At 57.5% G+C, this 27,656-nt stretch overlaps 12 protein-coding genes across 12 annotated transcripts; 7 read left to right on the top strand and 5 right to left on the bottom strand.

Moving 5' to 3' along the window:
• Positions 1-127: 127 nt before the first annotated feature.
• On the top strand, positions 128-1,963 carry C7974DRAFT_303497 (glutamate-rich WD repeat-containing protein-like protein 1; the record flags this gene model as incomplete). Its single annotated transcript, XM_046137947.1, has 2 exons — positions 128-332; positions 381-1,963. The coding sequence occupies 2 exons, from the start codon at positions 128-130 to the stop codon at positions 1,961-1,963; spliced, it is 1,788 nt and encodes a 595-aa protein (XP_046001295.1).
• On the top strand, positions 1,847-2,961 carry C7974DRAFT_99013 (uncharacterized protein). Its single transcript, XM_046147673.1, has one exon. The coding sequence runs from the start codon at positions 1,983-1,985 to the stop codon at positions 2,718-2,720; it is 738 nt and encodes a 245-aa protein (XP_046001294.1). The 5' UTR covers positions 1,847-1,982; the 3' UTR covers positions 2,721-2,961.
• On the bottom strand, positions 2,564-5,064 carry C7974DRAFT_327439 (uncharacterized protein). Its single transcript, XM_046139011.1, has 5 exons — positions 4,774-5,064; positions 4,466-4,725; positions 4,260-4,418; positions 3,048-4,213; positions 2,564-2,954 (listed from the first exon to the last, which is right to left on the bottom strand). The coding sequence occupies exons 1-5, from the start codon at positions 4,973-4,975 to the stop codon at positions 2,855-2,857; spliced, it is 1,887 nt and encodes a 628-aa protein (XP_046001293.1). The 5' UTR covers positions 4,976-5,064; the 3' UTR covers positions 2,564-2,854.
• Positions 5,065-5,568: 504 nt separating this feature from the next.
• Positions 5,569-7,602, top strand: C7974DRAFT_408866 (uncharacterized protein; the record flags this gene model as incomplete). Its single annotated transcript, XM_046143357.1, has 3 exons — positions 5,569-5,577; positions 5,631-6,396; positions 6,443-7,602. 3 exons carry the CDS (start codon positions 5,569-5,571, stop codon positions 7,600-7,602), a joined length of 1,935 nt encoding a protein of 644 aa, XP_046001292.1.
• Positions 7,603-7,652: 50 nt separating this feature from the next.
• C7974DRAFT_385198 (P-loop containing nucleoside triphosphate hydrolase protein) lies at positions 7,653-9,523 on the bottom strand. The gene is made up of 3 exons (XM_046140927.1): positions 9,215-9,523; positions 9,137-9,165; positions 7,653-9,082 (listed from the first exon to the last, which is right to left on the bottom strand). The coding sequence occupies exons 1-3, from the start codon at positions 9,381-9,383 to the stop codon at positions 7,952-7,954; spliced, it is 1,329 nt and encodes a 442-aa protein (XP_046001291.1). The 5' UTR covers positions 9,384-9,523; the 3' UTR covers positions 7,653-7,951.
• A 244-nt stretch (positions 9,524-9,767) lies between these two features.
• C7974DRAFT_372254 (3-hydroxyisobutyryl-CoA hydrolase mitochondrial precursor) lies at positions 9,768-11,361 on the top strand (the record flags this gene model as incomplete). Its single annotated transcript, XM_046140058.1, has 2 exons — positions 9,768-9,896; positions 9,949-11,361. 2 exons carry the CDS (start codon positions 9,768-9,770, stop codon positions 11,359-11,361), a joined length of 1,542 nt encoding a protein of 513 aa, XP_046001290.1.
• Positions 11,362-11,583: 222 nt separating this feature from the next.
• On the bottom strand, positions 11,584-12,656 carry C7974DRAFT_302775 (uncharacterized protein; the record flags this gene model as incomplete). Its single annotated transcript, XM_046137917.1, has 2 exons — positions 11,584-11,977; positions 12,022-12,656. The coding sequence occupies 2 exons, from the start codon at positions 12,654-12,656 to the stop codon at positions 11,584-11,586; spliced, it is 1,029 nt and encodes a 342-aa protein (XP_046001289.1).
• A 707-nt stretch (positions 12,657-13,363) lies between these two features.
• C7974DRAFT_408862 (uncharacterized protein) lies at positions 13,364-15,790 on the top strand (the record flags this gene model as incomplete). The annotated part of the gene is made up of 2 exons (XM_046143356.1): positions 13,364-15,359; positions 15,408-15,790. 2 exons carry the CDS (start codon positions 13,364-13,366, stop codon positions 15,788-15,790), a joined length of 2,379 nt encoding a protein of 792 aa, XP_046001288.1.
• A 320-nt stretch (positions 15,791-16,110) lies between these two features.
• Positions 16,111-17,686, top strand: C7974DRAFT_98924 (uncharacterized protein). The gene is made up of 3 exons (XM_046147671.1): positions 16,111-16,647; positions 16,701-17,042; positions 17,093-17,686. Exons 1-3 carry the CDS (start codon positions 16,431-16,433, stop codon positions 17,632-17,634), a joined length of 1,101 nt encoding a protein of 366 aa, XP_046001287.1. The 5' UTR covers positions 16,111-16,430; the 3' UTR covers positions 17,635-17,686.
• A 1,003-nt stretch (positions 17,687-18,689) lies between these two features.
• Positions 18,690-20,892, top strand: C7974DRAFT_98898 (major facilitator superfamily domain-containing protein). The gene is made up of 7 exons (XM_046147670.1): positions 18,690-19,080; positions 19,129-19,234; positions 19,284-19,318; positions 19,366-19,436; positions 19,487-19,609; positions 19,664-19,828; positions 19,876-20,892. Exons 1-7 carry the CDS (start codon positions 18,838-18,840, stop codon positions 20,771-20,773), a joined length of 1,641 nt encoding a protein of 546 aa, XP_046001286.1. The 5' UTR covers positions 18,690-18,837; the 3' UTR covers positions 20,774-20,892.
• A 327-nt stretch (positions 20,893-21,219) lies between these two features.
• C7974DRAFT_385190 (uncharacterized protein) lies at positions 21,220-24,788 on the bottom strand. The gene is made up of 2 exons (XM_046140926.1): positions 22,665-24,788; positions 21,220-22,615 (listed from the first exon to the last, which is right to left on the bottom strand). Exons 1-2 carry the CDS (start codon positions 24,589-24,591, stop codon positions 21,516-21,518), a joined length of 3,027 nt encoding a protein of 1,008 aa, XP_046001285.1. The 5' UTR covers positions 24,592-24,788; the 3' UTR covers positions 21,220-21,515.
• Positions 24,789-25,149: 361 nt separating this feature from the next.
• Positions 25,150-26,375, bottom strand: C7974DRAFT_350707 (uncharacterized protein). Its single transcript, XM_046139469.1, has 3 exons — positions 26,129-26,375; positions 25,800-26,075; positions 25,150-25,751 (listed from the first exon to the last, which is right to left on the bottom strand). Exons 1-3 carry the CDS (start codon positions 26,267-26,269, stop codon positions 25,368-25,370), a joined length of 801 nt encoding a protein of 266 aa, XP_046001284.1. The 5' UTR covers positions 26,270-26,375; the 3' UTR covers positions 25,150-25,367.
• Positions 26,376-27,656: the final 1,281 nt, after the last annotated feature.

Below are 27,656 nucleotides of genomic sequence, written 5' to 3'. Positions count from 1 at the left end.
TACCTAGCGCACAGTGCCGCACACTAGGCGCGCTCCACCCCGCCGAACTTTTTTTGGCCGCGCACCGCATGCGAGCCGCCCGCCGCAGCACACCGCACACCGCACACCCGCACACACAACGCCCACCATGGCCAAGCGACCCGCGGATTCGGACGCGCGCGAGGCGATCAAGAACGGCGACCGGCCCGCCGACGGCGCCGTGAACGCGGCGACACCGGACGGGCTGGACTTTGAGGACGAGTTCGAGGACGAGTTCGAGAGCGAGGACGAGATCCTCGAGGCCGGCGTCGACGGGCGGCCCGACGAGGAGCGCGAGGCCGAGGAGCGCCAGGGTGAGTCTATGCGATACTCGGGGCGCAACAGACCATACTGACCGCCAGACGCCATGGACGTCGACCAGGACACCTTCATCCCCGGCCGCCACAAGCTGTCCGCCGGCGAGACCCTCGCGCCCGACCTGTCGACCTACGAGCTGCTGCACACCCTCGACGCCCCGTGGCCGTGTCTGTCGTGCGACATTGTGCCGGACAGCCTGGGCGCCGACCGCCGCACCTACCCCGCCACGCTCTACGCCGTCGCCGGCACCCAGGCCGCCCAGGGGCGCGAGAAGGAGAACCAGCTGATGGTCATGAAGATGAGCAGCCTGTCGCGCATGGAGCGCGAAGAGGAGGACGAGGACGAGGACGACGAGGACGACGACGCGTCCGACCCCATCCTCGAGACCAAGTCGATCCCGCTCGCCAGCTGCACAAACCGCGTCCGCGCCCACCAGTCGCCGCAGGCCACGTCCGCGCGCCCGCCGACCACCCTCACCGCCGCCATGATGGAGTCGGGCCAGGTGCTCATCCACGACGTCACCCCGCACCTGACCTCGTTCGACACCCCCGGCACCACCATCACCGCCGCCCAGAACAAGCCCGTGTGCACCATCCGCGCCCACAAGGCCACCGAGGGCTACGCGCTCGACTGGTCGCCGCTGGTCCCCGAGGGCCGCCTGCTGACCGGCGACGTCGCCGGCAACATCTTCACCACCACCCGCACCCAGGGCGGCGGCTTCGTCACCGACACCACCCCCTTCACCGGCCACCGCGGCACCGTCGAGGAGCTGCAGTGGTCGCCGTCCGAGAAGCACGTCTTCGCCTCGGCCTCCAACGACGGCTGCGTCAAGATCTGGGACGCCCGCTCCAAGTCGCGCAAGGCCGCCGTGACCATGCAGGTCAGCAACACCGACGTCAACGTGCTGTCGTGGTCGCGCCAGACCGCGCATCTATTAGCCTCTGGCGCCGACGACGGCGAGTGGGCCGTGTGGGACCTGCGCCAGTGGAAGCCGTCGTCGCCGCTCGACGCCGCCCCCAAGGCCGCGCCCGTCGCCAACTTCACCTTCCACAAGGAGCAGATCACATCCGTCGAGTGGCACCCGACCGACGACAGCATCGTGGCCGTGTGCGCCGGCGACAACACCCTCACCCTGTGGGATCTGGCCGTCGAGCTCGACGACGAGGAGAGCCGCGACACCGCCGGCGTGCAGGACGTGCCGCCGCAGCTGCTCTTCGTGCACTACATGGAGCAGATCAAGGAGGCCCACTGGCACCCGCAGCTGCCGGGCACGCTGATGGCCACGGGCGGCTCCGGGTTTGGGTATGGCTCTGTATCGCTACTAGCAGCGCGCGCTAACGCCCCGCAGTGTATTCAAGACTATCAGCGTGTAGCCCGCTGCAATCAGAAAAGTTCCATCGCCAAGCCTATGACCTCAACGCGTGATCACGTTACTTCACCCGCAACCGGCCGCCGCCTGGAATGCGCTAACACCACACGCACGCAGCGCCCCCGTCCCCGACTACCCAGAACCACTCCCACACTAACGCCGCCCTACCGTGAAACCAGCATGTGCCCCCGCCCGTCGCGAACCATAGCGGTCGCCCTCTCGCCGTCGCCGCTCACCGCCGCAGCGCCACCATGTTGACACGCAAAAACATCTCGCAATGTTGACAGGCACCATCACCCCGTACCCCGAGCCTGCGCCGTCCGCGCAGCCCCCGCGCGCACAGCCAGCGCCCGCCACGCACCCAGACGACACGCATATCCTGGCCCTGGCCCAGCACCAGCTGCGCTCGCACCTCGATCCGCGCGCACATCCATACTCAGATCTACATCCACATCCACATGCACACCCACACCCACGCTTACAGACACACTCCAATCCACATCACACCCCAGCGTCGCGGCCGCACCGACATTCGAATCGCAGCGTGCCAGCCGCGCAGCATGCGCAAGGGCATGCGCATGCGTATGCGCACTTCCCCTCCCCGCCGCCCGACGACAACGACGCGGACGCCGCAGATGTCGGCGCCGGCGCGGTGCGGCAGTCGATTGAGCGCGCGTGGGACAGCGGCGTGGAGAGCGGTGCAGACGGTGCGGACGGTGCGGACGGTGCGGATGGTGCGGACGGTGTGGACGGCGCGGACGGCGTTGTGGAGAGTGTTATTGAGAGTGTCGAGGACCACGTCGAGTTCAACGCCAACGCCAGGACTGGAACTGAGACTGGGACGCAGACTGCGAGCGACGACGACGACGACGACGACGACGACGACGGCGTGCGCGGCGAGTGGTGGAGCACGTGTGGCCTGCAGCGCGAGAGCTGGGTGCGGCGGGCGGGTCTGAAGCGGGGTGTCGAGGGGGATCGCAGGGGCGGAGGGAAGCGGGGACGCGCTGGGGGCTAGCTGGGAGCACTGTGGACTGCAGAGCGGAGGTGTCGTGGGCCGTGAGGCGGTGGTTTGCTACTCCAAGTCGTGAAATTATAGCCTGACATGCTCGTCCTTGTATTCGTTTCACGTTTCACCTCCCCGACGCACTCCTACGCCGCCCGCTCAATCGGCCGCGCCTGCGCCCTGGCCTCCGCGGGGAACAGCGGCGTCCCCGCCTCGCCCATCTCGCGAATCCGCTTGATCAGATTACTGCGCGCGTTAGCCATTAGCCTCTCTCACCACATCACCACCCAGCGTCAAAAGCCACATCACATCACAAAGAATGAGAAAACAAGCACTCACTCAACAGGCAACCGCGACGCCTCCTGCTCGCGCCACAGAATCCCCACCGCCTTCTCCCTCCCCTTGCTATGATCCTCAAGGTGCTCCGTGATCAGCGCCCGGCCCCCTTCTTTACTGCACCCGTAGATGCGCTGCGCGCACCCGTCGAAGCCGCACAGCCACGAGTCGCGCGGGCCGTTGGGCGTGTATGTGGGGAGCGGGGTGGACGCGAGCGCGGGGAGGAGGGGGAGTGTGGAGGGCGCTGTGGGGGGGCGGGCGCGCAGGGGGACTGCGGCGGCGGATGGGGCGGGGGAGGCGGAGGCGGTGCGCGGGGGGGACGAGGGCGGGGGGGAGGCGCTGTGTGTGCGTTTGCGTTTTTCGGCGTGGGGCGGGGAGGAGGTGGAGAGTTTGCGTTTGGGCGCGGGGGAGAGGGCGTGGGTGGGTGTGTCGAGGGGCATGTCGTCGGCCGAGTCGGAGTCTGACACGGGGATGGGCGGTTTGGTCTTTCCTTTGCCGGCGCGCTGCACGCTTTTGCCTGTGGAGGATTTCCCGCTCTTGGGGCGTAGCACGGATAGTGTGCCCTTTTGGCTCCTTCTGGGTGCTCGGTGTTGTGGTGTTGTTATGTCATCTTCCTCATCTTCCTCATCTTCCTCGTCGTCTGTGTCTGATGACTCGCTTTCTTCGCCTTGTAACCGCCCTTGGTGCTTTCGCGGTCGCAGTTCCATGCCCTCCGCTCTTCTCTGCTCGGCTGCCGGCAGGCTGTGTCCAGCTCTCAACTCGCCGTAGATTGGCTCTGCTGCGAAAAAGCGAATGTTTCGCCGCCGGGGGTGGTCCATCATGTAGCAGAGGCTCTGCGCGTGCACTAGAAGTATGTTCCGCGCGACCTGTACATCCTCAATCTCGAAACGTCTGATGATCAGCTGGGCTACTCGATCCACTGTGATACTGTTCCGCCCCGCTCGTATCACGCGCTGGTTGACAGCTCTCTGCATGAATGCGAACAGCGTCGCTGCTTCCCACCAGTTGTCGTCTTTCTTTGGCGGTTCGTCTGCCTTAGCCACGACCGCCGAGCCTCTGCTCGTTTGCGCCTTCGCGGATGGGACTGGCGCTGGCGACGTTCTCGTGCGAGATGTCTTGACATCTGTAGGGCGGCCTGCGCTCCGGGCCTTGCATCGTTCAAACTCTTTCTACGCATCGTTAGCACCTTGAATCTCCTCAGTGAGGATGGCCTACAGGATATGTTCGTCTGAAGGTCTGATAGAGCGGAGTGTTGCTCCATCCGATGTCATGTGCCCGCGTCACGAAGCACAACAAAAGGAACTCGCGATGCTTGCGAAATATCCCCTCTGCCTCTACGATATCATTACAGGGGAACCTGGGATCCTCAGCGTACTGCATAGCGTCAGTACACGTTCCGCAACACCTGCCACGCCACTCACTTCCTGGTAGATCAACGCGGCACTCGGTCCGCCACCCCTCTTCCTCGGCTCGTTGTAGATGTCGGTCACGAAGTAGAGCAGTTCCACAGCTTGCACCATGTCGTCGAATATAGCCTTGAAGTGCGCTGCAGGCCGGATCTCGAACCATCCTGCTTCGCCCAGCGCCCAGAAGCCGCAGCTGCCGTCGGTCATCTGGCCGTAGCAATAGCGTGTGACGTTGCGTACTACGATTTCGGTAGGTTTGTAGGGTTTCTTAAGCACTGAACATTATGTCAGAAAGTGAAGCTTGCATGATATCCCGAGCGTACGGTGGTATGAATGCTTCTGAGCTGGTGTCTCCAGACGGCCTTGTACCTTCAGCAGGGTGTCTGGGTACGCCAACAGAAGGCTGGCAGGCTTCCCATTGCTCTCGTATACGACCGACGCATTACTCAGAACAAATTCAGCCCAGTGGAGCTCGTTGAGCGAGGGCTCCATGGGCCTCAGGACGTCGGATTCGAGAATCGGCATGTTGTAGAATCGGTGTGGTGTATCGCATCGTGCGTCAGATCGCGGAGGTGAGTTAGAGCAGTACAGAATCAAGCAGCATCAATAGAAGGCGGTTCGCATGATCTGCCAATGCGGGCGCAATGCGGGCAGTGAGTAGCGCGTCCAGGCCAGCGCGTCGTGATTGGTGGAAGGCTGGCTTACACTATGACGCGCCTAAATCTTACACCTCAGTCATGCACATCAGGACTATGGATCGTGCATGCCGCTGTCTCGGACATATACCGTTGCTTGTTTTACTGAACAGCCTTGGCGAGGATACATGTCGCGGTCTCCACCATGTAAACGTTGTATCTCTCACACCTCACCACGCTGACCAATCGTCAGGAACGCGAATGCTAGCAGACGCAACGGCAAGCCGGCGTCGTGTGAGCCATGCAGACTGAACAAGACCAAGTGTGACCACGCATATCCAAAGTGTGAACGCTGTCGTCAGAGAGGTATCGAGGATCGCTGCTTCTACCACCCAGCACCGCTCACAAAACCGCGCAACGAGCATCCAATCGAAACGCCGAATGAGGCGCGGTCAGGTGAATCAAGACCGCTGAAGAGAAAGTATGAGCGCTGTCCGTCACCAAAGCAGTACTGACCATGCAGACGACCGACGATTCAACCACAGAAATCCCCTAGCACGGGAAGAGATGGAGGCTTCCCCCCTGCGACACCAGTCGAGGAGAAACTTGCAGATGCTGTCCCAGTCGACACGTACAGCCCTGGATATCTCGGGCCTGGCTCTTACGCACTGCTCCTGCCCCAGGATGACGCATCTGAACTGCCTCAAGAACGTGAGGCTTCCACGACAGTGGACACCCCAGAGCACGAATTGACCCATCAATACACCCTGAAAAAGGCTATGAGGCGTGAAGTGGTTACTAGCATTTTGAGTACTTTCCGTCATTACGCATTGATCCAGGAGTTGATCCTGTGGTACAACGCAAGCAACGAAGCTGGTGTGATTCCTGCACAACTCCAAATTGATGCCATCAACGCAATGGGGCCCTTTGTGGAAAAGCACAATCTCCATAAGTCGCCGCCAACTACCCAGCTTGTCGATCAGATTCTGGAGAACTCGAGCAAGCCGCTGTGTGTGAGCCACATCCCGAATCCGCGCGATCTCTGCAAAGCCTGTTCTGGAGACAATGTACGCCTGGAGATGATTGGATTTCTTCTTGCCACGGCGGGGAGATCGCTGACATTCGGATTCTCGCCAGATACCTTCAGTGGCCCTGGCAATCGGGGACTGAGGGCCAGATTTGTGGATGAGTTGCTCAGTGCAAGTACGCAGTGCATCACTATCACCTCGTTGATTGCCACAGTCAACGACATCACGGTGTGGATGTACTACGAAAACTACCTCTTCACCACCATGGTGTGTGGATACTCCGGTAAGCTATCTATACTTACTGATGCTGCCAGGCTGATCATATCTAGGGCCGCCTTCCTGGAGACGCATCAACGACCTAGCAACGCAGATCTACGCGTTGGGGATACACAAAGAGTCAGCATGCACCGATATCCCCATCTGGCTCACCGAGACCCGCCGGCGGATCTTCTGCTCCTCCTACAACCAAGACAAGTCCATCTCCACCTTCCTCGGCCGCCCCATACGCATCAGCAAGCGGCACACCGACATCAAGATGCCCCTCGATCTCCGCGACGACGAAATCACAGGCGACCCCGCCGACCTAGAAGCTGCTATCGCCCGCCTCGACGCCGACGGCTGGAACACGCGCGGCCAGCACCTCCGCGCCTCCTGGATCCGCCTGCGGCACATCGCCTCGCGCCAGCGCGAAGACATCCTCGACTTCTCCCTCACCACCATCGACTCGCGCGTGGAACACGACCTCCTCGACATCTCCGCCCGCATCCGCACCACCTGGGAAAGCCTGCCCTCGCACATGCGCTACTGGAAGACGTGCTGGGACGAGTCGTACCCGTCGAGCGTATGTCTGATGCTCGTCGTCATCCACCTCACGCACTGGTACTCGGAATTCATGGTCCAGAAACTGCTCGACCGCACCCCGCTGCCCGCCAACGCCGCCATGCTGCACGTCAGCATCGACCTGCTCTCGCACACCCTCGCGCTCGGCGCCATCCGCGACCGCACCTACGACACCCACCGCGACTCGCTGAACTGCATCCTGCTGTACGGACTACCCAGCGCGTCGGTGCTCGCCACGGCGCTGCGCGTGCAACATCGCACTGCTGTGCCGCTGCCGTCTGGTGTTAGTAAGGCGGAGATCGTGCGCATGCTCGCGGTGTTGATTAGCCATCTGGATGCCTCGGCGCATTTGGAGAACAGCGGGGCGCGCGCCGGCGAGGCGAATTACAATCTGTGCCGCAAGGCGAGTCGGATTTTCACGCGGGTGATTGACGAGGTTCTGGATACGGGCGTGGGTGAGGTTACACCAGCGAGTAATGAAAGCATGGATTTGGGGATTGAGGGCGAGATGGGGTTGGATTTGTTTGGGGTGCCGGGGTTGGATGGTTATGAAGGGTTGGGGTTTGCGGGGATGGTGGGTGGAACGGGGGTGATGGAGGGGAGTGGGCTGACTGTGGATTGGGGGGCTTTGGGGCAGTGGACCATGTAGGGTACTGGTAATGATGTAATGCGATGTGCTCAAGTTCATGTCGTGGGTTGTTAGAGCTAGAGCATGTGAGCAGCACGACCTTGTCATAATGTTTACTGGCCATCCACACGTACTTCAAACTTATGGACAGATGTGTAGTATTGTACATGTCATTACATTCTTTTCAACCTCGTCAATGCTAACGCCCTTCTAAATCCGAGCCGTGCTAAAGTACATGATATAACAGCATCGAAGCGGAGAGCGGGAGAGATACAAATATTGTACAAAGAATCTCCCTTCATCTTACACCGGGTATTGTCATCCCTCGCTATGCCTTCTCTCTCGTTTCGCCTCCGATCAATCCAGATGCTTAGCCAAGGATACGGGTGACGAGACCAGTGGCGACAGTGCGGCCACCCTCACGCATGTTGAAGCGCTGACCCTGCTCGAGAACGTGGGGCTGGTGGAGCTCGCAGACCATCTCGACGTTGTCACCGGGCATGACAAGCTTGGAGACGTCCTCGGTGCCCTCGGGCCATGTGAGCGCGCAGGACTCGTCAGCAGTTCGGATGAACATCTGAGGCCTGTAGTTGTCGCCAAAGCCGGTGTGGCGGCCACCCTCCTCCTTGCTGAGGACGTACATAGAGACGAGGAACTTCTTGTGTGCCTTGACCTGTCCAGGGACCGAGACAACCATACCACGGCGGACATCCTCACGCTTGATACCACGGAGGAGGAGACCGGAGTTGTCACCGGCACGCGACTCCTCGCAGGACTTCTTGAAGGTCTCGATATCGGTGACCTTGGTCTTGATGGGCGCAGTGCCCTTACCGACGAGCTCGACTTCCTGATCCCTCTTCAGGATACCACGCTCGACACGTCCAGAGACAACAGTACCACGACCGGCGATGGAGAAGACGTCCTCAACGGCCATGAGGAAAGGCTTCTCGGTATCGCGCTGAGGGGTAGGGATCCAGGTGTCGACAGCGGCGAGGAGCTCGTCGATCTTGGTCTCGCCAATCTCGGGCTTGCGGCCCTCCAGAGAGCACAGAGCAGAGCCCATGATGATGGGTGTGTCGTCGCCCTCGAAACCGTAGCTGGAGAGAAGCTCGCGCATCTCCATCTCGACAAGCTCCAACATCTCGGGGTCGTCGACGGCATCGACCTTGTTGACGAAGACGACGATCCTCTGGACACCGACCTGGCGGGCGAGCAGCAGGTGCTCACGGGTCTGGGGCATCTGGCCGTCGGAGGCGGCGACGACGATGATGGCACCGTCCATGTTGGCAGCACCTGTGATCATGTTCTTGATGTAATCGGCGTGACCGGGGCAGTCGACGTGGGCATAGTGGCGGTTGTCGGTCTGGTACTCGATGTGAGCGGTGGAGATGGTGATACCACGCTTGCGCTCCTCAGGCGCCTTGTCGATAGCGCCGTACTCGAGGAACTTGGCGTAGCCCTTCTCGGCCTGACGCTTGGTGATGGCGGCTGTGAGGGTGGTCTATGAGCGATCAGTGTGGGTTCGGCGGGCTCGGGGGCAAAGGAGGCGCTGTACCTTTCCGTGATCGACGTGACCAATGGTACCTGCATTGGTTAGACGGCGATATGCAGTAGAGATGGAACGCAAGCATACCGACGTTGACGTGAGGCTTGTCACGGGTGAAGGCGGCGTAGTTCCTGACGCCGTTCATCCACCTGCTGGTGCCCTGCGCGCCGAGAGCATTCTGGACGGGGTTGATGCCGCGCTGGTACTGGAAGGCGCTGCGCGCAGTGCGCTGGAAGACTCTCGAGAAGCTCGACATTGTGCTTAAAAGAGCGAGGACGCCGGTAATAAGTCACGAAGAATGAAAGAGAGGCGATTGGCAGAGATGGATCGAAGTGGCTGTCATCTGAGAATGCGATGGACTTTTAGTGCGCCTTCCCGCATTGGGCTAGTTACCAGCTCCACGCGCGAGCTCCATAGCGACGACCTTCCCGTGTAGCAGAATCCGATCGCGTGTGTGCTCAGTGGCTGTACATATTACACATTGCTCCTTTGCGCCAGCTGTCCGCCCGGAGTGCATTGAGCGTGTTCGCCTATTCCCGGCCTTCTTCCACTCGCCGTGCTGCGGATACCCGAGGTTCCTGTCGGCGATTGAGTGCTCAAAAAGTTGCATCCAGTACACGAAGCCGCTCCCACCACACACATGTCTCTCTGCGCGTTCGCAAGACGGACTCCCGCGTCGCTGAGCTGGGCTTCGCGGACACATACAGTCACCGCCATGCCTTTGCGCGCAAAGATCACACATCCTTCGTGGATGGCCGGCACACGAAAGGTAAAGCCGCCCAGTCCTGCCCTGGACGATTCTCAAGTCTGACGCTATGTAGTACTCGACGCCGACCGAAGAGGTCGAGGAGCTGGACGAAGAGTCCACACCGCCGGGCGAAGAGCCCATGACGCCGACAAAAACCCTCCTCAAGCATCGAAAGAGCGACAACCCAGATGATGTCATCTTCACCAACAACTACGGAGTGCGCAGCATCCAGCTCAACCGACCGGAGAAGCTCAACTCTCTAGACGGCTCCATGGTTCGCAAGATCATCCCCAGGCTGCAGGAGTGGGCGAAATCAGAGCTCGCAGGCGTGGTTGTCATCAAGGGCACAGGGCGTGCCTTCTGCGCAGGTGGAGACGTTGCGGCGTTGGCAAAGGCTAATCGGAGAGGCCCCAAGGGGCAGAAGGAGAGCTCGGATTACTTTGCCCTGGAATATAAGCTGGATCATCTGATTGCAACATACACGAAGCCGTACGTTGCCATCATGGACGGTATCACAATGGGCGGAGGCGTTGGTCTGTCCATTCACGCTCCTTTCAGGATCGCGACCGAGAACACCCTCTTCGCTATGCCTGAGACCACCATTGGATTTTTCCCTGACGTTGGCGCATCCTTCTTCTTACCGCGCATGGAGGGAGCGCTCGGCACATACCTCGCTCTAACCTCTGAGCAGCTGAGGGGCGTAGACGCCTTCTACCACGGCGTTGCGACCCACTACATCCATTCTTCGACCCTGCAGCAGCTTGAGTCGCGTCTCGCCGAACTGCAGTTCCCTGACTACATGCCCCTGCAGGATCGCTTCAAGATCATCAACGCCACAATCGAGGAATACAGCACTGGTCTCCCCGCCGACAAGCCTGCCATTTCCGGCGAGCTCCGCAAGGCCATCGACCGTATCTTCCACGTTGACCAGCCCAACATCAAGGCTATTCTCGCCTCGCTCGACGAACTCTCCAACGACACCAAGGCCTCCGAGCCCCTGAAGACCTGGGCCAGGAAGACCATCGAGACCATCGAGACTCGCTCTCCAATCTCCGTCGCCGTTACCCTCGAGCAGATGCGCATCGGTCGCCAGTGGTCCATCGCCCAGACATTCCAGAAGGAACACGACATCGCCACGGCATTCATGGCACACCCTGACTTCGTCGAGGGCGTAACCGCAAAGCTCATTCAGAGGAAAAAGGAGCGCCCCGACTGGAAGCCCAACACCCTCAACGAGATCAAGAAGCGCAACGTTCACGCTTTCTTCATCGGCAGAGACGACGGCCAGAAGCTGTCACTCCTTTCTGATACCGATTACACAGAATACCCGCATGCTTGGATTGGGCTGCCGCGCGAAGAGGAGATTATTCGTGAGATGAGCGGAAATAAGGCCGAGGATGCTATTGCGAATCTGCTGGAGAAGTACGATGGCAAGCAGGGTATCAGGGAGAAGGTTGCTGAGGTTATGTCGAGACTCGCCTTGTAGATGTAGATAGACAAGTTTAGTGTGTACGAATAGGAAATAAGACATTTGTGTCGAACTTAAGTTTCGTTTGTTCCTTCTTTTGCTGGGTATCAGTGATGAAGCTCTGACGAAAATGTATATCGGCAACTGGCTGCATACGGCATCGGTGAGGCCAGCACACCTGAACATCTTCGTATATCACACTTCCAGGCCCAATCAGTTGGTGGTGTGCGAGGGGTGTTATCACTTGTCGCCCTTGAATGAAGCGTAAACCTGCAGCGCCCCCTCGACGCTCTGAATGAACCCAAAAAGCAATGTCAGTGTCAATACTACTATGGCAACCCAGAAGGTATACCACTGCACTCCATTCCGTCGATCATACCACCACTGCGATAAGTTCCGCGGCGTCGCCTCATCGAAAACCTGTTTCAGCACCACCAACCGGTCGTGCCAAAACACAAACTTCTCAATCTGCCGATCATCTGTCTTCAAATGCCCACAAAACATCAACTGGTCGTCGACACAAGACTCTGCGGATAGCTGGCGATGCCACTTCCGAACCATCGGATCTGATTGTGGAAACAGTAGAGCGAGCGTGCGCTGCGTCTCCTCGACCAGGCCTGTCGGCAGCAGTGCGCTGCGCAATCAGCTGCGTTCCATCAACGGCCGCTGGGGACCCACCTGTTTGCCTGCCTCTTGAGAAACGCCGCGTGGTGGAACACATAGAGCTGCGTATCGTCATCGACGAGGCGCAGATGGTCAAGCAGGTTCGCGGTAGGCACGATCTCGATGCCGGCGATGCGGTCGAGGTTCCCCACGTTGAAGATGCGCGGCAGCTTGACGCCCTCATGCCCGAGTTCCGGCTTGGTGCCGAAATAGGTCTCGAGACATTGCGTCAGAGAATCGGTTTTCCATTCGAGTTGCTGGTTCCCACTGAAGCCGTATTCAACGTTCGTGCAGTCTACCATGAGCAGCAGGGTTGCTGTAAGATCAATCGCGCGGTTCACGAGCTCATCTTCGTTGTCGTGGGTCCTGGTCAGTTTTTGGCGCAGTTTCTGGCGTATGTGTTCGCGCGATTGCTGCTCGTGGATGAGTGTGGCAATGTCGACGAGGTCTTGGTGGGTGCGGGCCAGGACGTGCCTGCCTCCATCGTGCAGCGCGCGTTCACATTCTTTGTGGTAGAATTTCCAGTACACGTCGGAGATGTTTGGATTAACAAGGGGGCCTGGGATGCTGGACGGTTTCCAGAACGCGTCAATTATGCTACTTTTTGTTTTAGGACACGGAGGCTCGAGGAGCGACGTTGTGAGCGACATTGGTTTGCCAAGAGAACGCGCTCCAAGGGCAGGACCGACGGGAGTTTTCTATACCTAACGACGATCATGTCGCATCTCGAGAACAGGTGCGAGATCCACGCAGATCATTGCCTGCATCCTGCAATCGACTCGTGTTCCTCGTGGCTGTGTCGATGAGTATGCATAGCGATTGGTCAGATGCAGCATGGGTTTGCAGCCCTGCAGGCTGAGGGGCATCGTCAGCCTCAAGCCGCCAGCACAGCCTTCGACCTAAGAGGAGTCTACTAGAGCTCAGCTCGCCCAAGTTGAGCCTGTCTTCACCAGGTCATGATCGTGTCACCTGTTAACACTGGATGTCGATGACGGTAGCGTCCCTCAGCACATTTCCGAACATGAAATCATTGAACAGGATCCGCAGGAGCCGAGTCTCTCGCAGCATCAAAGCAGAACCAGAGGATATTCCGTCGAAATGGCCTTGCCCTCAGACATCCATAGGACGCTTTCTTTCATTGATCGGAGGCAAGTCCTGCTGGGAGGCGATCGGACCTGCACGGTCTATATTCGACTTGCTAGCCCCAGCGATCAAACTCCACCTCGACACATACAGCGAGCCTACATCAGAGTGGGTCAGCTGGTCGATTTATATGGTCGGATCATCCCCTGGAACCGCAGCGCCAACGATCATCTTCTGTTGTGAAAGCGAAAGATATCGAAAAGCGATCAGAAACATGATAAGAGACAGTGGCATTGTTCGCGCACATCCTGGAGTGGATTTAAAACATCTACCGAGAGCCCCAGATTGCAAGCAGCCGCTAGTACAACTATCGTCACGACCCGAAGAAGTGAACTTCGGCAACACTTCGACCACGGAAGGCTCTTCTTATTCTGTGTTTAGCAGCCTTCAACAGCCCACCATCGGCTCACTCTTACTCGTCGCTGACGGCCAGAACCACGGCGTATTCCGGAAAGCCACAAGCGGTGGGGTCATTCATATCAACAACTCGAAGTATGTGATGACTGCTGGTCACGCTTTTGTCAGCCAGCCAGAAGCATCGACAACCAACCTCAACAACCTCGATGATCTAGCCTTCTCGGACAGCGATGAGAGTTGGGACGATTCCAGCAGTGTAAAGTCTGACTCCGCGCTTTCAGACCTAGAATGCGAGTTGGACCTTGACTTGGATTTGTCAGTCGTATCACTCAGTGATATCGATGACAAGATAGATGAAGATTCGAAATCTCTTGGGTTGCACAGCCCATGTTCTCCCTACGGTCATACATTCGTGGGTGAGCTTGCACTATCGTCCCTTGATGGCTCGTCGCCAGAGCTTGACTATGCTCTGATCAGACTACACGGGCAAAGTACAGCGTCGCCGTCTGAAGACTACAAATTGCCACTATGCACGCAACCGAACCACCTGGGAAACGAACTCTCCGCACCAGTTGTTGCTTATACAGCATCTGGAGGCTGCTTGAATGGTATCATAGCGCCCGGGTCGAGCTTTATGCGCACACCGAATGCGTGCAAGTATCAAGAAGTCTATCATGTCGCCCTCGAACAGCCGCTTGCCGACGGCGACTGCGGCTCCTGGGTCTATGATGGGGAGACAAATAAGCTGTATGGCCATATAGTGGCAGGCGCACCAGAGACAGGTCTTGCGTGCGTTGTTCCAGCTTATCAAATCTTTGAAGATATCGAGAAACTCGTACCTCTCCTCAGCCAGCGATGCGAGACACGAGAGAGTACAACAGGTTCGTCACAAGCAGATCAACTCTCACATGACAGTCAAACACGTGGAGACTATGAAAACGTCGGTTCGACGAGTGAGATCCATGAAGGGATCTGGCAAGTCCTTTCGGAACCCGAACCAAAGACTGGTCAACTGCAAAACGGAGCTGCAGCTGGACACACGTTATCGGAAAATCGCACGCACACATCCTTCGAGAAAGCAGCAGCGGTCAGCTTCCAGGCAATTATGAAGAAGGGGAGACTAGAGGCACTGAGAGAGTGGAGAAATCGCATAAAGGATGGTCGACCTCCACCGTTCAGGGAACAACAATACGGCCATTTTCTCGTGCCAGTACCACCGAACGGAATGAATCTCGCGTCTTTGCGGTTTGAAAGACTCCTTCACAGTCTTTCAAATACACCCATAAGATGGGAGGATCCACAACTTCTCGATGAAGCCCTGCAGCACTTGCCACTGGAACTGTTATACGAGGAGGCGGAAAAAGAGGCTGATTCTTTTGAGGCTGTAGCGAGCGATTTGACTTTGAAGCCTTGCTGGAGCTATCAGGACTGTGTCATCAGAGCTCTGATGCGCTGGTTCAAACGGTCGTTCTTTTCATGGGTCAGTAATCCTCCATGTGAAGTCTGCCACGGTCCTACAACTGCTATTGGGCTTGCCGCGCCCACAACAGAGGAAGTATCCCAGGGTGCTCAACAGGTTGAGGTCTACTCTTGCAGGAATGAGGTATCTCATGATACTGTCCGCTTCCCGCGATACCAAGATTCCGCCACCCTTCTTCAAACGCGGAGAGGGCGTGTAGGTGAATGGGCGAATGCGTTTGGCTTGCTGTGTCGCGCTCTAGGCTCTCGCGTTCGATGGGTATGGAATGGGGAAGACCACGTTTGGATCGAAGTATACTCCGCGCACAGGAAGCGCTGGGTCCATGTAGACGTCTGTGAGGAGGCCTGGGACAAGCCACTGATGTACACCGACGGTACTGTTCCACTCCATCCACTTTGCTCAACGCTAACGGAATGTGCAGGATGGCAAAGGCGACTCAGTTACTGCATCGCCTTCTCCACGGAAGGCGCAGTGGACGTCACGTCACGTTACGTGCGGCAAAATAGACTCGCCGCTCTCAGAACACGATGTTCTGAGGCGGAATTGCTGTATGTGCTTGAAGACATCACGACCTTGCGGCGCCAGAATATGAGCAAGGAGCATACGGCAAAACTTGAGAAGGAGTGCAAACGTGAGGCCAAGGCCGTGCTATACGATTTAATCACAAGTCTAGTGCAGGATATGTGCAAAGACTTTGCTACCTATTGGTCTGATGACGCCAATGCTGGATCTAGCGACGGCGCCCGCAGTGACCTTGAGTCCAAGGCTCTGGATGAGAGGGCAGATATGAGCAGTGAGTTGTAACCCTGAGTCTCGTTGGCATGATGCGACTGACCCTGCGCAGGATGGATCCAACCGCGGATGGGGCATTAGTATCAAGAGCACCATAGCTTGGTAACAAGTTCATATGCATCAAAGAACTCAGGAGTCATTACTAAGGGAAGCGCCTAGAGGGCTAGCTGGCGCACGGCTGCAGAAGTGCGGGTAATTAGTCGGTAGCTGGGTCGAACCCTTTGCGTTATCGGACAGTATACATCTTCATGGCTATAATTGGTGATCTGCCCGAGATATGGCACGATTTAAAGGAGGCGGCATATTGAGTACGTTGACGCTCACTACTCGCGTGTAGAGCTTAACCGAACAGCACGCAATTATGCCCCCACATGTCGCAGACACCTACCCCGCAACACCAGCTCTCTATCGAAACAGCAGCATGCGATTGTCAATGAAACGCCTATCGAGATGTGGACGAGTCCAGCCGTAGCCATTAGTATCGCTTGGCGCCACTATTCTTCATGCACGTTGGGTCTCAACCCTGTGATGTTGCGATATTGTCCCATCGATGACATGCGGGTCTTTGTTGATCCCGGACTGTACATATACTAATAAGTGTCGAGACCTGTCGACTTCTACTTCTTGGTGAATATTGCAAACTTGACCCATCATGGCCACAGAAACCGTCACTCTCAACACCAAAAGCACTGATGCGCCAGCACAGTCGCAATACCCACGTGAGCCTCTGAAGCTCAAAGGAGTCCTCGATCAGTACAAGTCCTTTGATGTGACTCCGGTGATCGGTCGCGAATTCAGCGACGTCAACTTGAAGGAGTGGTTGGAAGCACCAAATTCAGATGAGTTGATCAGGGATCTTGCCATCACTAGTACGTGTTGAATTTTACCTCACTCTCAAGGATATTTCTCACGGTCTGTACAGTTTCGCAGCGCGGTGTTGTCTTCTTCCGCAAGCAGGACGACTTGACCAACGATCTCCAGAAGCAACTCGCACAACGTCTAGGTGAGCTCTCGGGCAAGCCAGAGACATCGGGGCTGCACATCCACCCTGTCATAAACGCTGGTCGTCGCCTCGGTGGCGGTGATAACGAGATCAGTGTCATCAGCTCGGAACAGGCAAAGGAAATCTACAAGAACAAGTTCCTGAACTTCGCAGACCGCAAGCAAAGTGCGAAGGGCGGCTGGCATAGCGACATCACATTCGAGAAGATCCCCAGCGACTACGCGCTGCTGAGACTGACCGAGTTGCCTAAGACTGGCGGAGGTGAGTTCGATGTGATCGCCCATGCGATAACTGGCTGATGTAGTTCGCAGACACTCTTTGGGCCTCAGGATACGAGCTGTACGACCGTCTCTCGCCACCATACCAGAAGTTCTTCGAAAGCCTCAATGCCACGTACGCGCAACCCGGTTTCAACCTCGCTGCAAAGGAGAATGGCTTCGATTTATACGACAAGCCTCGCGGCGCCCCTGAGAACGTCGGCAGCGAGCTGATCGCCGAGCACCCTGTGATTCGCACAAATCCGGTGACGGGCTGGAAGTCAGTCTTTGCTGTTGGCCATCACGTTCAGCAGATCAATGGCCTGACCAAGGAGGAGAGCCAGCATGCACTGGAGTGGTTCGTGCAGTTGATCGTGGAGAACCATGACTTGCAGGTTCGCCACAGGTGGCAGAATGAAAATGATCTGGCTATTTGGGATAACAGAAGTGTGTATCACACTGCGACATTCGACATCAAAGGGCAGGGCCCAAGGACTGGACAGCGAGCTGTGAGCTTGGGCGAGAAGCCGTACCTGGACCCGAACAGCAAGTCGAGGAGTGAGGATCTGGGTCTCAACAGTGAGGAAAAGTCGTAGATCGGTACTATGAATGAATTGTATTGGAACTGTATTGATCTGTTTATCGTGGCGCTCGTGATGTTGGTGAAGGGAAAGCACATGTTGTCGTCACGGTTGGCAATCATATCGAGCTCTTTCCATCGGACACCGTTTGCCTTCAGCTGAACAATGCAAGTTGCTCATGGTCGCATCCCACAAACAATTTCATCATACTCTGGACTCCCCTCGTTGTCGTTCACCAAGCCTGAGCCGTGCGTGTACGGTCATGATATTTTCGACAGCTGTGATTGGCTCCCGTTGACGACATATGTACAAACCTCACGACATCCTTCACTGCAACAGAACCACGTTCTGCCACGTTCTGGACTCGTGGAAACAGCGTCTTCAGCTGCTTTTCCTTTTCGCAGAAGTTTGAATGCGACATCGCAGCCAATTCGGCTCCGTTCTCTAAAACCAAGCCGCGGTGCCTGACGCAATTCTCCAGATATTGACGTGCCTGCATGGATCATCGTTATCGCGCACAACTCGAACTAATTACCCCATCGAGAGACTCATAGGATTCGCTCGCCTCCTTTGACATAGTTAGATGCGAGAAGAAACAGTCCACAGTGTATGCTGATCCTCCGCATATTCAACGGCCTGCGGGTCTGCAGAAGCGACTCCCTTCCGGCCGGCACACGACATATGCCATGGTAATCTCAAGCGTTCGGCATGGATGAGGCATTCACTACCGATCAAAGAGCCGGCTTGGACCCAAGGGGCTGGTTGTGGGAGCACTTACCACGAGGTGTATCGTACCGTTGTACCAATCCAACAGTGCGCTCGTCAATTGACATGCAGCCAAGCATGTTCACAAGTCGCCCCGAAGGCCCCTGCTTTTTGTTCCAGTACGTTGCGTCTCTCTGTTACCCGAATCGTCGTCTAGCCCGGTCTCCGGCCAATTACCGTCTGATCAATTCTTATCGGGTACAGGACAGTAAAAATCGTGGCTCTTGGGGCTTGCCCTTGGCAGCACACCTTTGCGTCAACGAAATGTTGTCAGTGGAAGGCACTGTTGCACCATTCTTGGCTGAAGAAATGCTCAAGGGCATCTCCGGTTGTTTATAAGGTCTTGAAGACTTCCGGAGATGTACGCTCCAGGACCCTGGTCATTTGACCCTGCCGAGCTGTTGTTAGCAAAGTTTTACTTAACAACATCCTCATCTTGGTTTCTCGACGACTATGGCTGCGCCTTTAGTCGACCAGAAGCAGGTACCCGCTACCCAGAGCGCGGACTCGGGATCCTCCCAGCTCTCCAAACAGGAGCGACCGGCGCATGGCTCCTATGAGGACCACCCGTTCAATGATCGCGTGACGGCGCAGTACTGGCGGGAAGTTTACGAGAAGGCGGAATATGAGGGACGGCATCGGTTCGATCCGGAATACACGTGGACGGCAGAAGAGGAGAAAAAGCTTGTTCGCAAGGTAATGGTAGTGTCTACACGAAGAGGGGAAAAACTGACACGACAATAGCTTGACTTCAGAATTACACTATGGGCATGGATGATGTTTGTGTCGCTGGATCTGAACCGCAAGAACATCAATCGAGCCATCTCTGACAACATGTTACCCGAACTTGGTATGTACCCGAGAACTGTTCAGAGTAGACCGCGCTAACGACGAGTCAGGCATGAATACCAACGACTTCAATTATGGACAAACCGTGCGCTACCCGACCTTCAAATCGGATTTCCACTAACTCGGGACCAGATCTTCCTCGCCATGTTCCTGTTCGCCGAACTGCCTAGCGGACTGATCAGCAAGAAAGTTGGAGCTGATCGGTAAGCCTGCCACTTGAAGCGATAGAGTGGCGCTAATCGAGGTACTATAGATGGATTCCGACCATTATTTGCGCCTGGTCGATCGTCAGTGCTTCGCAATGTGCAATCACTACCAAGTCGCACTACTTCGCCATCCGCGCGCTCTTGGGCCTTTTGATGGGAGGGTTCATTCCGTGAGTAATTCCTCTCTGCGCAAGATATGATGCAGGGGCTAATTTTGAAACTAGCGATATCGTTCTATGGCTCACATACTTCTTCAAATCCAACGAGCTTCCAACTCGTCTGGCGTGGTTCTGGACAGCACTGAGCTTCTGTAACATCGTCGGATCTCTTCTGGCCGCGGGCATTCTTCAAATGCGAGGTCTACATGGCTGGGGTGGATGGCAATATCTGTGAGTGCCTCTAAGTCATAACCATTGCGCAAGTTAACAATCTCCAGCTTCCTGATCGAGGGTACCCTCACTTTTGTCATCGGTGTCTTCTCCTTCGTGCTGATGCCTGCCGGAGCCACTCAGACTGCAAGCTGGTTCCGCGGTAAGAACGGCTGGTTCAGCGAACACGAGGAGTACATTCTCGTCAACCGCGTGCTGCGCGATGACCCATCCAAGGGCGATATGAACAACAGAACCGGCGTCAGCCCACGCCTCCTGTGGAAGACCATCACCGACTGGGAGCAATGGCCGCTCTACCTCATCGGCCTCATGGCCTACATCCCGCCTTCTCCTCCTTCAACCTACCTCTCCTACATCCTGCGTCAGCTCGGCTTCAGCACCTTCCAAGCCAACATGCTGCTCATCCCCTCGCAATTCCTCTTCGCCGTGCAACTCCTCATCCTGACCTGGGTGTCCAAGAAACTTAGAGAGCGCGCCATCGTCTCCAGCTTATCAAATTTTTGGATCTTCCCATGGCTGTGTGCGCTCGTGACCCTCCCCGCCAACGCAAACCCCTGGGTACGCTACGCACTCCTCAGCGGCCTACTGTCGTACCCCTACTGCCACGCGATCCTGGTCGGCTGGAACGCAGCGAACTCGAACTCGGTACGTACGCGCGCTGTGTCCGCGGCATTCTACAACATGTTTGTCCAGTCGGGCAACATCATCGCGTCGAACATCTACCGCAACGACGACCAGCCGCTGTATCGCCGCGGAAACAAGATCCTGCTCGCGATTTGCTGCGTCAACATCACGCTGTTCTTCGGCGTCAAGGCGTTTTACGTGTGGCGCAACAACGTGCGGGATAGGCTGTGGAATGCGATGACGAAGGAGGAGCAGGATGATTATATTGTTAGTACCAAGGACGAGGGGATGAAGAGGTTGGACTTCAGGTTTGTGCATTAGCTTCACGAGAGAGGTGGGACTCTGCAATGGGGAAAGTAGGAGAGGAGGGCACCTGGTGAGATGACACGAGAAACGAGAAACGAGAAACGAGAAACGAGAAACGAGAAACGAGAAACGAGAAAATAATTGCCTGAATGCTCATGGTACGCGCACAACATACACCCCTTGGTGAGATTTCATTCGAGACTAGAGTAAGCCGTTTGATCATGCTATGGCTGAAAAGTCCATCGTCGTGAATGTTTGCAGCTAATCCTATGTCGTGCGCATATGACCCGAATATTGGCACATACAGTTGCTCAGTCCTTGAAGGTCGTTGAAACGTCTAAGCAAACATGCCTTTGTCATGAACAACACGCTAGACATGTACCTCGTGGCGAGTGAGCATGGACAGAAAGAAGCGAGCTCGCAGGCGAATCACGATGTGAAATCAAAAATGAAGCATTTGGTGTTCATTCGATCATTGATGTCATTTTTGTTGTTTTGCTTTGCCCTACTCATTCATGATATCGTATCATCTACGACCACAACAGCAGATCGGCATAGAAAAGAACTGCTACCTCGCCTCTCCATAGGCACACGATGAACGCGTCAATGCATAAAAGACAGCGAAAGCTGCTGGGGTATCGCAAACTACCGCCCAGAGATCGAGAATACATTGCACCGCACAAGATCAGGCTCGGAGTATCCACTCCAGCCATCACTACTCCCCTTCTCTCTGCTTTCCCTTCCTCGCCAGCGGACGCTACGATGTGCTGCCGGGCGGCCCGCCCATGTTCAGCAGGATGTCCAGCATATCCATGCCGCCCACATCCGGCCCCATGGCTGTCTGGTTGATCTCCGCGCCCCACTGGTCGAGCAGCGGATCCAGCGGCAGCGCCAGCCAGTCCTGGTCGTTGTTCGCGCCGCCCCAGCTGGCGCCGCTGTTGGCCCACTGCGACCACGAGCCGTTGGCGGTGCTGTTCGCATTGCCGTTGGCAGAGCCACCGGGCGTGCCGGGGTGCGGGAACGCGTTGAAGCCCGGCGGGGGCATGATGGAGATGGAGTTTGAGTTTGGGTCGTAGGGCTCGGCGGAGATGCCCCACAGCGACTGCGAGATCGGGGTTGCGCGGCCGCTGAGCGAGGGCGAGCCGGGAACGCTGGTGCCGGTGCCGGTGCCGTTGGTCGGGAAGATGTGCGAGGTCGAGCCCATGTATGAGCCTGCGATGGGGTTAAGGGGGGCAGGGGGCGGCATAAGAGGTGCTTGGAGCGGGGAGCGCGAGCCGGCGCGCGACATGGCGGAGCTGCCGTTCGCAGCGAGGCGGACGAAGCGCGAGCGGATGCGGTGAGTGAGGGTTTCGACAAGGTCGGCGAAGCGGTTGCCGACGTGCACATCGTCGACGATGCTGGTGCGCAGGGCGTCGACAGCGCCCGAGAGGAGCGCGAGCGAGACGGCGACATCTTCCTCGGTTGCGCCTAGTGCGAATGTTTTCAACAGGATAATGGCGACTGACACGATCCGGAAAAACGTTCGCACTGGCGCGTGTCGGAGGTAGTCTCCCGGGTACAAGCCCTCGACGACTACTTTCAAGACATTGCGCGACGCGTCAATGACTTCGTTGATGTAGTGTCGATCGTTGGCGTACCACTTTGTCAGTGTGGAGAAGGGGATCGCACCGCCATCGCCGGGGCCGGGGGCACTGCCATTTGTGCCTGTGGGAGTCCGGGTTGTGGACAGGTTGGCGTGGGTCTGCAGTGGTGTGTTGTGTGTACAGCGCTCGACTACGGCTTGCAGTGCGAGCGAGTTGAGATACACGCGGGTGTATTCGAATTCTATTATGAGTACATGGCGGAGTTGGGTAGGGACTGAGTATTGTTAGTGCTGCGATGGTGGAGAAGGATCAGAAAGAATTACCTTGTGGAGCGCGGTCGAAGCATGTCTTCCACTCCATCAATGGCCCTTGGAAGAACTTAAGCATATCCTCGTACTGCCCTGACTTGAGCAGCTCTCGCGTCTTTCGACGATTCGAGAACAGCTTGAGGTTGCCCATCTCCATCACCTTTGCTATGCGCGTCCAGAAGTCGAGAACGAGATCTTGCACGGCGTGCCGCTCCTGGTGTGCTACAGATTCGAGTGGTAGTCGCTGTCCATCCTGCCCCGCACTGGGGCGCGTGCCGAACTGCATGGGCGGTGCCTTGATGCCGCTCACACGTTGCTGGTATAGTTCATTCGGTGTCGGGCCGCTGACGAAGTTCTCATCGCGCTTGTCAATCTTAGGCAACATGGAGGTCAGACCCAGTCGGCCGCTGGTCTGGGTAACGTATATGATCAACAAGTTCTTGAGGTGGTTTTTCCGTCGAAAATACGACTTCACTGTCGCATGAGACAGGTGGTGATTTGCCTGCTCAAACTCCGTCTCGCTCGTCTCGTCGAACACTCCAATCTCGAAACCGAGCGTCATGGCATTACCGAGGAGCATCCAACACATACGGTCACTTCGCCAGCAGGGTTCCAGCCAGCTGTCTATGCGTTTGTCGCCCACTCCCTTGTACATATCAGCTTTAGGCCCCTTTTCATGGTCGAGATCGTCTGGGAGAACCAGCTCGTCGTCGTCATCACCGGGCGGAAAGTGCAGGGCGCGCGGATGCCATTCGGTCAGTAGCATCAGACTCTCGACTGTGCCCAGCGTCCGAAGGCCCTTGCGGGACAGAGGGTTTACATCAGATCCCGGCTGCTGTCCTGCGCCGCAGAAGCCACCACCAAACTGCTCCTGGCCAAATATCATACGGTCAATCATGCCCTGCAGATACTTCCACAGCTTCTCATGGATCAGATATGCACGTGAGGCTGCGCCGGCGTTGGTGTGGCCGCTAGGCTGTGAGTATCGCGAGGCGATGGTGAGCAGGGTGATGACAAGCATGGGCTCCTCTTTCAGCAGCTTGCCGTGGTAGGCGTGGTCGCGGTAGTCGGGCACAACGATGGGCGTCAGAGGGGACAGGTAGGCATAGAAGTAATCAATGTAAGCAATGGCCTCCTTCGCCGTCAGCCAGCCCGCGCGCACGAAGCGGAACCTCGACCATGCTTGAAGGGCGTCGTTGAAGGCAGCCTCGTTCGGTGGGTCTGGCAGCACGGGCGGCTGCGGCTGCGGCTGCGGAGGCGGCAATGGCTGCGTGATGGCGGGGTCGACATTGTCGACAGCAGCGCGCGAGGTACTCCTGATGTGCGGGGCCGTCACCTGCGGACTGCCGGCAAAGTTGGAGCCCGGCGTGCTGCCCAGATTGGGGCGCTGCATGCTCGAGGTGCTGGTGGTGCGGTGGTGCAGGTCCATGGCGCCATTGCGAGCAGCCTCGAACAGCAGGTTCAGGGCGTCGTGGCCGCTGTAGATCTCGCCCGTCTGCAGGGTGGCGACGGACTCGTTGTTGACCTTGATGTCCTCCTCGCTGTGCTCGACGGGCGCCAGGGACGCCGCTGTGGTCGGGCGTCGCAGCGGCTCATAGCGGCCGACCGAGCCTCCAGGCGTCAGCGGCTGTGAGACATAGGCGGACACGCTGGCGGCCGGCTCGTGGTGGTCGACTTCGTCCGGACGCGAGCGCTTCCTCGCGTTGCGCACCTCGTAGTCGTCCAGCTCGTCGGCCTCATCCTCGCCGTCCTGCTTGCGCTTGCGGCGCGTGGCCGAGAAGAAGCACTCCTTGCTCTCGCGGCGGCAGCGCACGCACGGCGGGTCGTGCGGGTTGTCGACAGGCCCCAGGTCGCAGCGCACCTTGCGGCGACGACATGGAATGCAGGCCTGGTAGGTGCGCGTGTGCGATGCCTGCCCGGGGCGCGGCGGAGAGGCAGACATGTCGCTATGTACTGGATTCGGGTATGTACGCTTTCCAGCGGGTGCAGCCCTCGAGCGTCCTTATATGACGCTACAAATGCCCTGTACGTAACAGCGCCGGTCCGGATTCCTGGGGTAGCCTGTGGGGGAAGGTCGTCGCGTCCACCCCGCGTTTCTGCACAAGCCGTCGCTCAGAGTCTTCCTCGCGCGTGTCTGGTAGACTCTGGCAGCTGGCCGAGCGCTGAGGTGCTGAGCCGCTTGATCACGAGCGGGGGCTCGGGGCTAGCGGCACCTAACCGTTTGGAGGGGCCAACGTCCTATCAGCGCGCCCTGCAGACATTCGAGCGTAGGCTAAAGGGTACATATCAATGTTGCTCCCAACGGCTTGCTCGAGCCTGTCGACTGCACCAGGCAATTGCTCGACGACATGCCACAAAGAGCGTCTTCTCCGCACCGGATGACTGCTTCGTGCAACCTGCATTGGATGCTAATCCTGCAGCACCCAGCTCAAGCTCAATCTGGACAAGCATCAGATCACTAAACAGATTCATAGGCCCACATTGCGGATCAAGGCGGGTCGGGACGACGTGCAGAGGGATATCAGAACATAGATTGGCATGACCAAATGGCAGCGCTACCGACCATCAAATCATCAAACAAGAAACATGAGGGATATACAGAATCGTAGCCCAAAGCGCACGGTACAGAAGAATCCGCCAAGTGCCAGAAGCCTGAGCAGCCCGGATCCAGTGCGATTTACATTACGCTGTGGTGGTGCATGGTGGAGCTTCCGCCGTCTAGTAACGCGGGGGGTCGCGGGGATCACGGGAGTCACGGGGGTCGCGGCTGTACTCGTCGCCGGGCCTGCCGCCTACTTGGCTCCTGCCACTGCCACCGCCGTCGCCGTAGTGCTTCCGCCTCAGAGCCGCGAGCCTCTTCTTCTTAGTGTGCGCATTGATGTATGTACCGATGACAAAACCAACGATGTTGAAGAACGGCACCCACGTGGTTTCGGGCAGGAACTGCTGGGCAAACGCCAGCGAGATGGGGGAGACGATCCAGCTGACCTTCATGACGGGCATGAACCCGGCCTTGACGGTTGCGCGGACCTGGTGGAATGTGCGGGCGCCGGCAATGAGCGCCATGGACGTCAGGTAGACGCTGTTCTGGATGGGCGAGATCTAAAGGCGTCAGCACGACGGACGGGCGCTTACAAACTCGGCGCTTACAATCAGGTTGCTGAAGAGAATCTGCAGGATCTTGGCCTTGACGCTTGTGCGGCCCTGGAACAGCTTCTGCAGCATGCTGATGAGGACGTGCCCGAGAGGCGCGGCTACCAGCGCACCGTAGATGGCCATCTTGGGCACGCGCGAGGTGAAATAGTGGCCGCTCTTGCTCCTGTCGTGGGCGATCCACGACGCGAGGAACTCCTGCAGGCCCGACAGCGTGCCCGAGGTGAGCATCTTAGTGCGCAGCGGGTTGCTCTGCAGCTGCTTGAGATACGCCTGCGCCGCATGTCAGTGTGCAGCCCAGCGCCTCCCAATTGCGCGATACTCACTGCAAGGTATCCGTTGGGGCCGGCACCCTTGGTCAGGGCCTCGCCGACATTGTGCAGGATGTCGTCTTTACCCTTGCCGCTCACGGCGTCGGCGACGGCGGCCGTCGTCTTGGTTGTCTCCTTCTCGAACTTGACCGACATGGCGTCTGGCTGGTATGCGACGGCGCCGGATGGAGATGCGCGTGTCTGGAGGGGAGGCCGGCGGTTGGGGGTGGATCTGGGGAGACGGGGGCACGTCAACCTGCGTTGTTTACAGTCGCTGTCGTCCCAGCCCTCTCGGTCGGATTGCCGTCCCGACTGGCGCTAGCGTGCGCCCGCTCCTGCCAGATCTGACGGCGGAGATTCCGGCAGTCAGCGAAACAGCAGACCTCGGTCCTTGGTTGTGGTGATTCGCTCACGTTACTTCGCGTTTGCAGGGACTCGCAGACCCCAGACGCTCACAGTCAGTGCAGCAACGCAAGCTTCAGCGCAGATGCAGCAGCGAGCGATAATGTGCTGCCCGGCCGAGCGATAGTGGTTGCTCGCAGCGTCGGCAGCCGCCGAGCGGGTGGATACACGCTGCGTGCGACACGGGCGGAAATCCATGCTTTCAGTACCACATCAGGCACGCCTCGAGAGGACGAGTCGCAAGAGAACCGGCATCAGCAAAGTCTTCGTGCTCGCCAGAGTGTCGAGGATGTGATGTGGAAGCCTGCAGTACAAATAGTCGCGACACTCGGGTGCTTAGAGTCCTTTTGGATAACGGTTCCAGACTATCAACCATCTCCTCTCAGTCATACTTACCTGCTCCTGTATCCGCTCTTTATCTTCGCGTGTAACATCCGCTCCATGACCTGCAAAGCTGACTGCCTGTCCGCGAAATACTCCAGAGCATCATGGACCGCGTACCTGCCTCGCAGAACAACCCAATGATGTTAGCTAGGGATTGTTCGACCATGAGGCACGCACCGCTATGCCATCATCGTTGACACGCCACGGTAGGGAGTAGATTGGGTTTGCGCCCGATCGACGGTTTGTACTACACCAGCCATCTCAGCAGACCGAACCGCATGTTCCTGCTGTTGAACTTCAATACTCACGCCGCCTCGTCTGCTGCAGACACTCTCGCATTTCTCATGTCTTGCACGCGTCGTTTTTCCGACATTTTTCTGTCGATATGATTTCGAAAGTCACTTCACGCGTATTGATCCTTCTTGGCGTTGCGGACAGCAAGAGCGACCTATGGCTTTGCGGACTGCAGCATCAGGCGGACACGTAGAAGCACACGAGCATTAGCATTTCATTCATCTCTGTTTGGTACGTTATCGTCTCATGCCAAGCGCCTGCAGGGTCCCCTTTCTCCAGTTCCTCGTCGTTTGCTTCTGATTGTCACCTTCACCTACGCTGCGATCGTCTAATGCGTACACTAAACCGTAGAAGGCGCGTCCGTTCAGCGTCTGCCCGTGGAAGTCTCACCACAGCTCTTCCACCTTTTGGACCTCCGGTCTTTTTCACCTCCCCCCGTCCCGCCATGACGATGAGCACAAAG

Source organism: Boeremia exigua, assembly GCF_020726555.1.
Source record: "Boeremia exigua strain MPI-SDFR-AT-0100 chromosome Unknown C7974scaffold_2, whole genome shotgun sequence".
In the NCBI taxonomy this organism is placed as follows: Eukaryota; Fungi; Ascomycota; class Dothideomycetes; order Pleosporales; family Didymellaceae; genus Boeremia; species Boeremia exigua.
The sequence above is the reverse complement of the archived record's forward strand: the minus strand, read 5'-3'. Positions and strand labels throughout refer to the sequence as shown.

Coding starts and splice junctions, on each gene's coding strand:
- C7974DRAFT_385198 (XM_046140927.1), bottom strand. CDS start 9,383: ATGTCGAGCTTCTCGAGAGTCTTCCAGCGCACTGCGCGCAGCGCCTTC. Junction 9,166..9,214: donor CAAGCCTCACGTCAACGTCG/GTATGCTTGCGT, acceptor TAACCAATGCAG/GTACCATTGGTCACGTCGAT. Junction 9,083..9,136: donor GTCACGTCGATCACGGAAAG/GTACAGCGCCTC, acceptor GATCGCTCATAG/ACCACCCTCACAGCCGCCAT.
- C7974DRAFT_385190 (XM_046140926.1), bottom strand. CDS start 24,591: ATGTCTGCCTCTCCGCCGCGCCCCGGGCAGGCATCGCACACGCGCACC. Junction 22,616..22,664: donor CTTCGACCGCGCTCCACAAG/GTAATTCTTTCT, acceptor AACAATACTCAG/TCCCTACCCAACTCCGCCAT.
- C7974DRAFT_99013 (XM_046147673.1), top strand. CDS start 1,983: ATGTTGACAGGCACCATCACCCCGTACCCCGAGCCTGCGCCGTCCGCG.
- C7974DRAFT_98898 (XM_046147670.1), top strand. CDS start 18,838: ATGGCTGCGCCTTTAGTCGACCAGAAGCAGGTACCCGCTACCCAGAGC. Junction 19,235..19,283: donor CAACATGTTACCCGAACTTG/GTATGTACCCGA, acceptor ACGACGAGTCAG/GCATGAATACCAACGACTTC. Junction 19,610..19,663: donor TTGATGGGAGGGTTCATTCC/GTGAGTAATTCC, acceptor TTTTGAAACTAG/CGATATCGTTCTATGGCTCA.
- C7974DRAFT_98924 (XM_046147671.1), top strand. CDS start 16,431: ATGGCCACAGAAACCGTCACTCTCAACACCAAAAGCACTGATGCGCCA. Junction 16,648..16,700: donor CAGGGATCTTGCCATCACTA/GTACGTGTTGAA, acceptor CGGTCTGTACAG/TTTCGCAGCGCGGTGTTGTC. Junction 17,043..17,092: donor GTTGCCTAAGACTGGCGGAG/GTGAGTTCGATG, acceptor TGTAGTTCGCAG/ACACTCTTTGGGCCTCAGGA.
- C7974DRAFT_327439 (XM_046139011.1), bottom strand. CDS start 4,975: ATGCCGATTCTCGAATCCGACGTCCTGAGGCCCATGGAGCCCTCGCTC. Junction 4,726..4,773: donor TCAGAAGCATTCATACCACC/GTACGCTCGGGA, acceptor CATAATGTTCAG/TGCTTAAGAAACCCTACAAA. Junction 4,419..4,465: donor CCGCGTTGATCTACCAGGAA/GTGAGTGGCGTG, acceptor GACGCTATGCAG/TACGCTGAGGATCCCAGGTT.
- C7974DRAFT_350707 (XM_046139469.1), bottom strand. CDS start 26,269: ATGTCGGTCAAGTTCGAGAAGGAGACAACCAAGACGACGGCCGCCGTC. Junction 26,076..26,128: donor GCCCCAACGGATACCTTGCA/GTGAGTATCGCG, acceptor CATGCGGCGCAG/GCGTATCTCAAGCAGCTGCA. Junction 25,752..25,799: donor TTCTCTTCAGCAACCTGATT/GTAAGCGCCGAG, acceptor TGACGCCTTTAG/ATCTCGCCCATCCAGAACAG.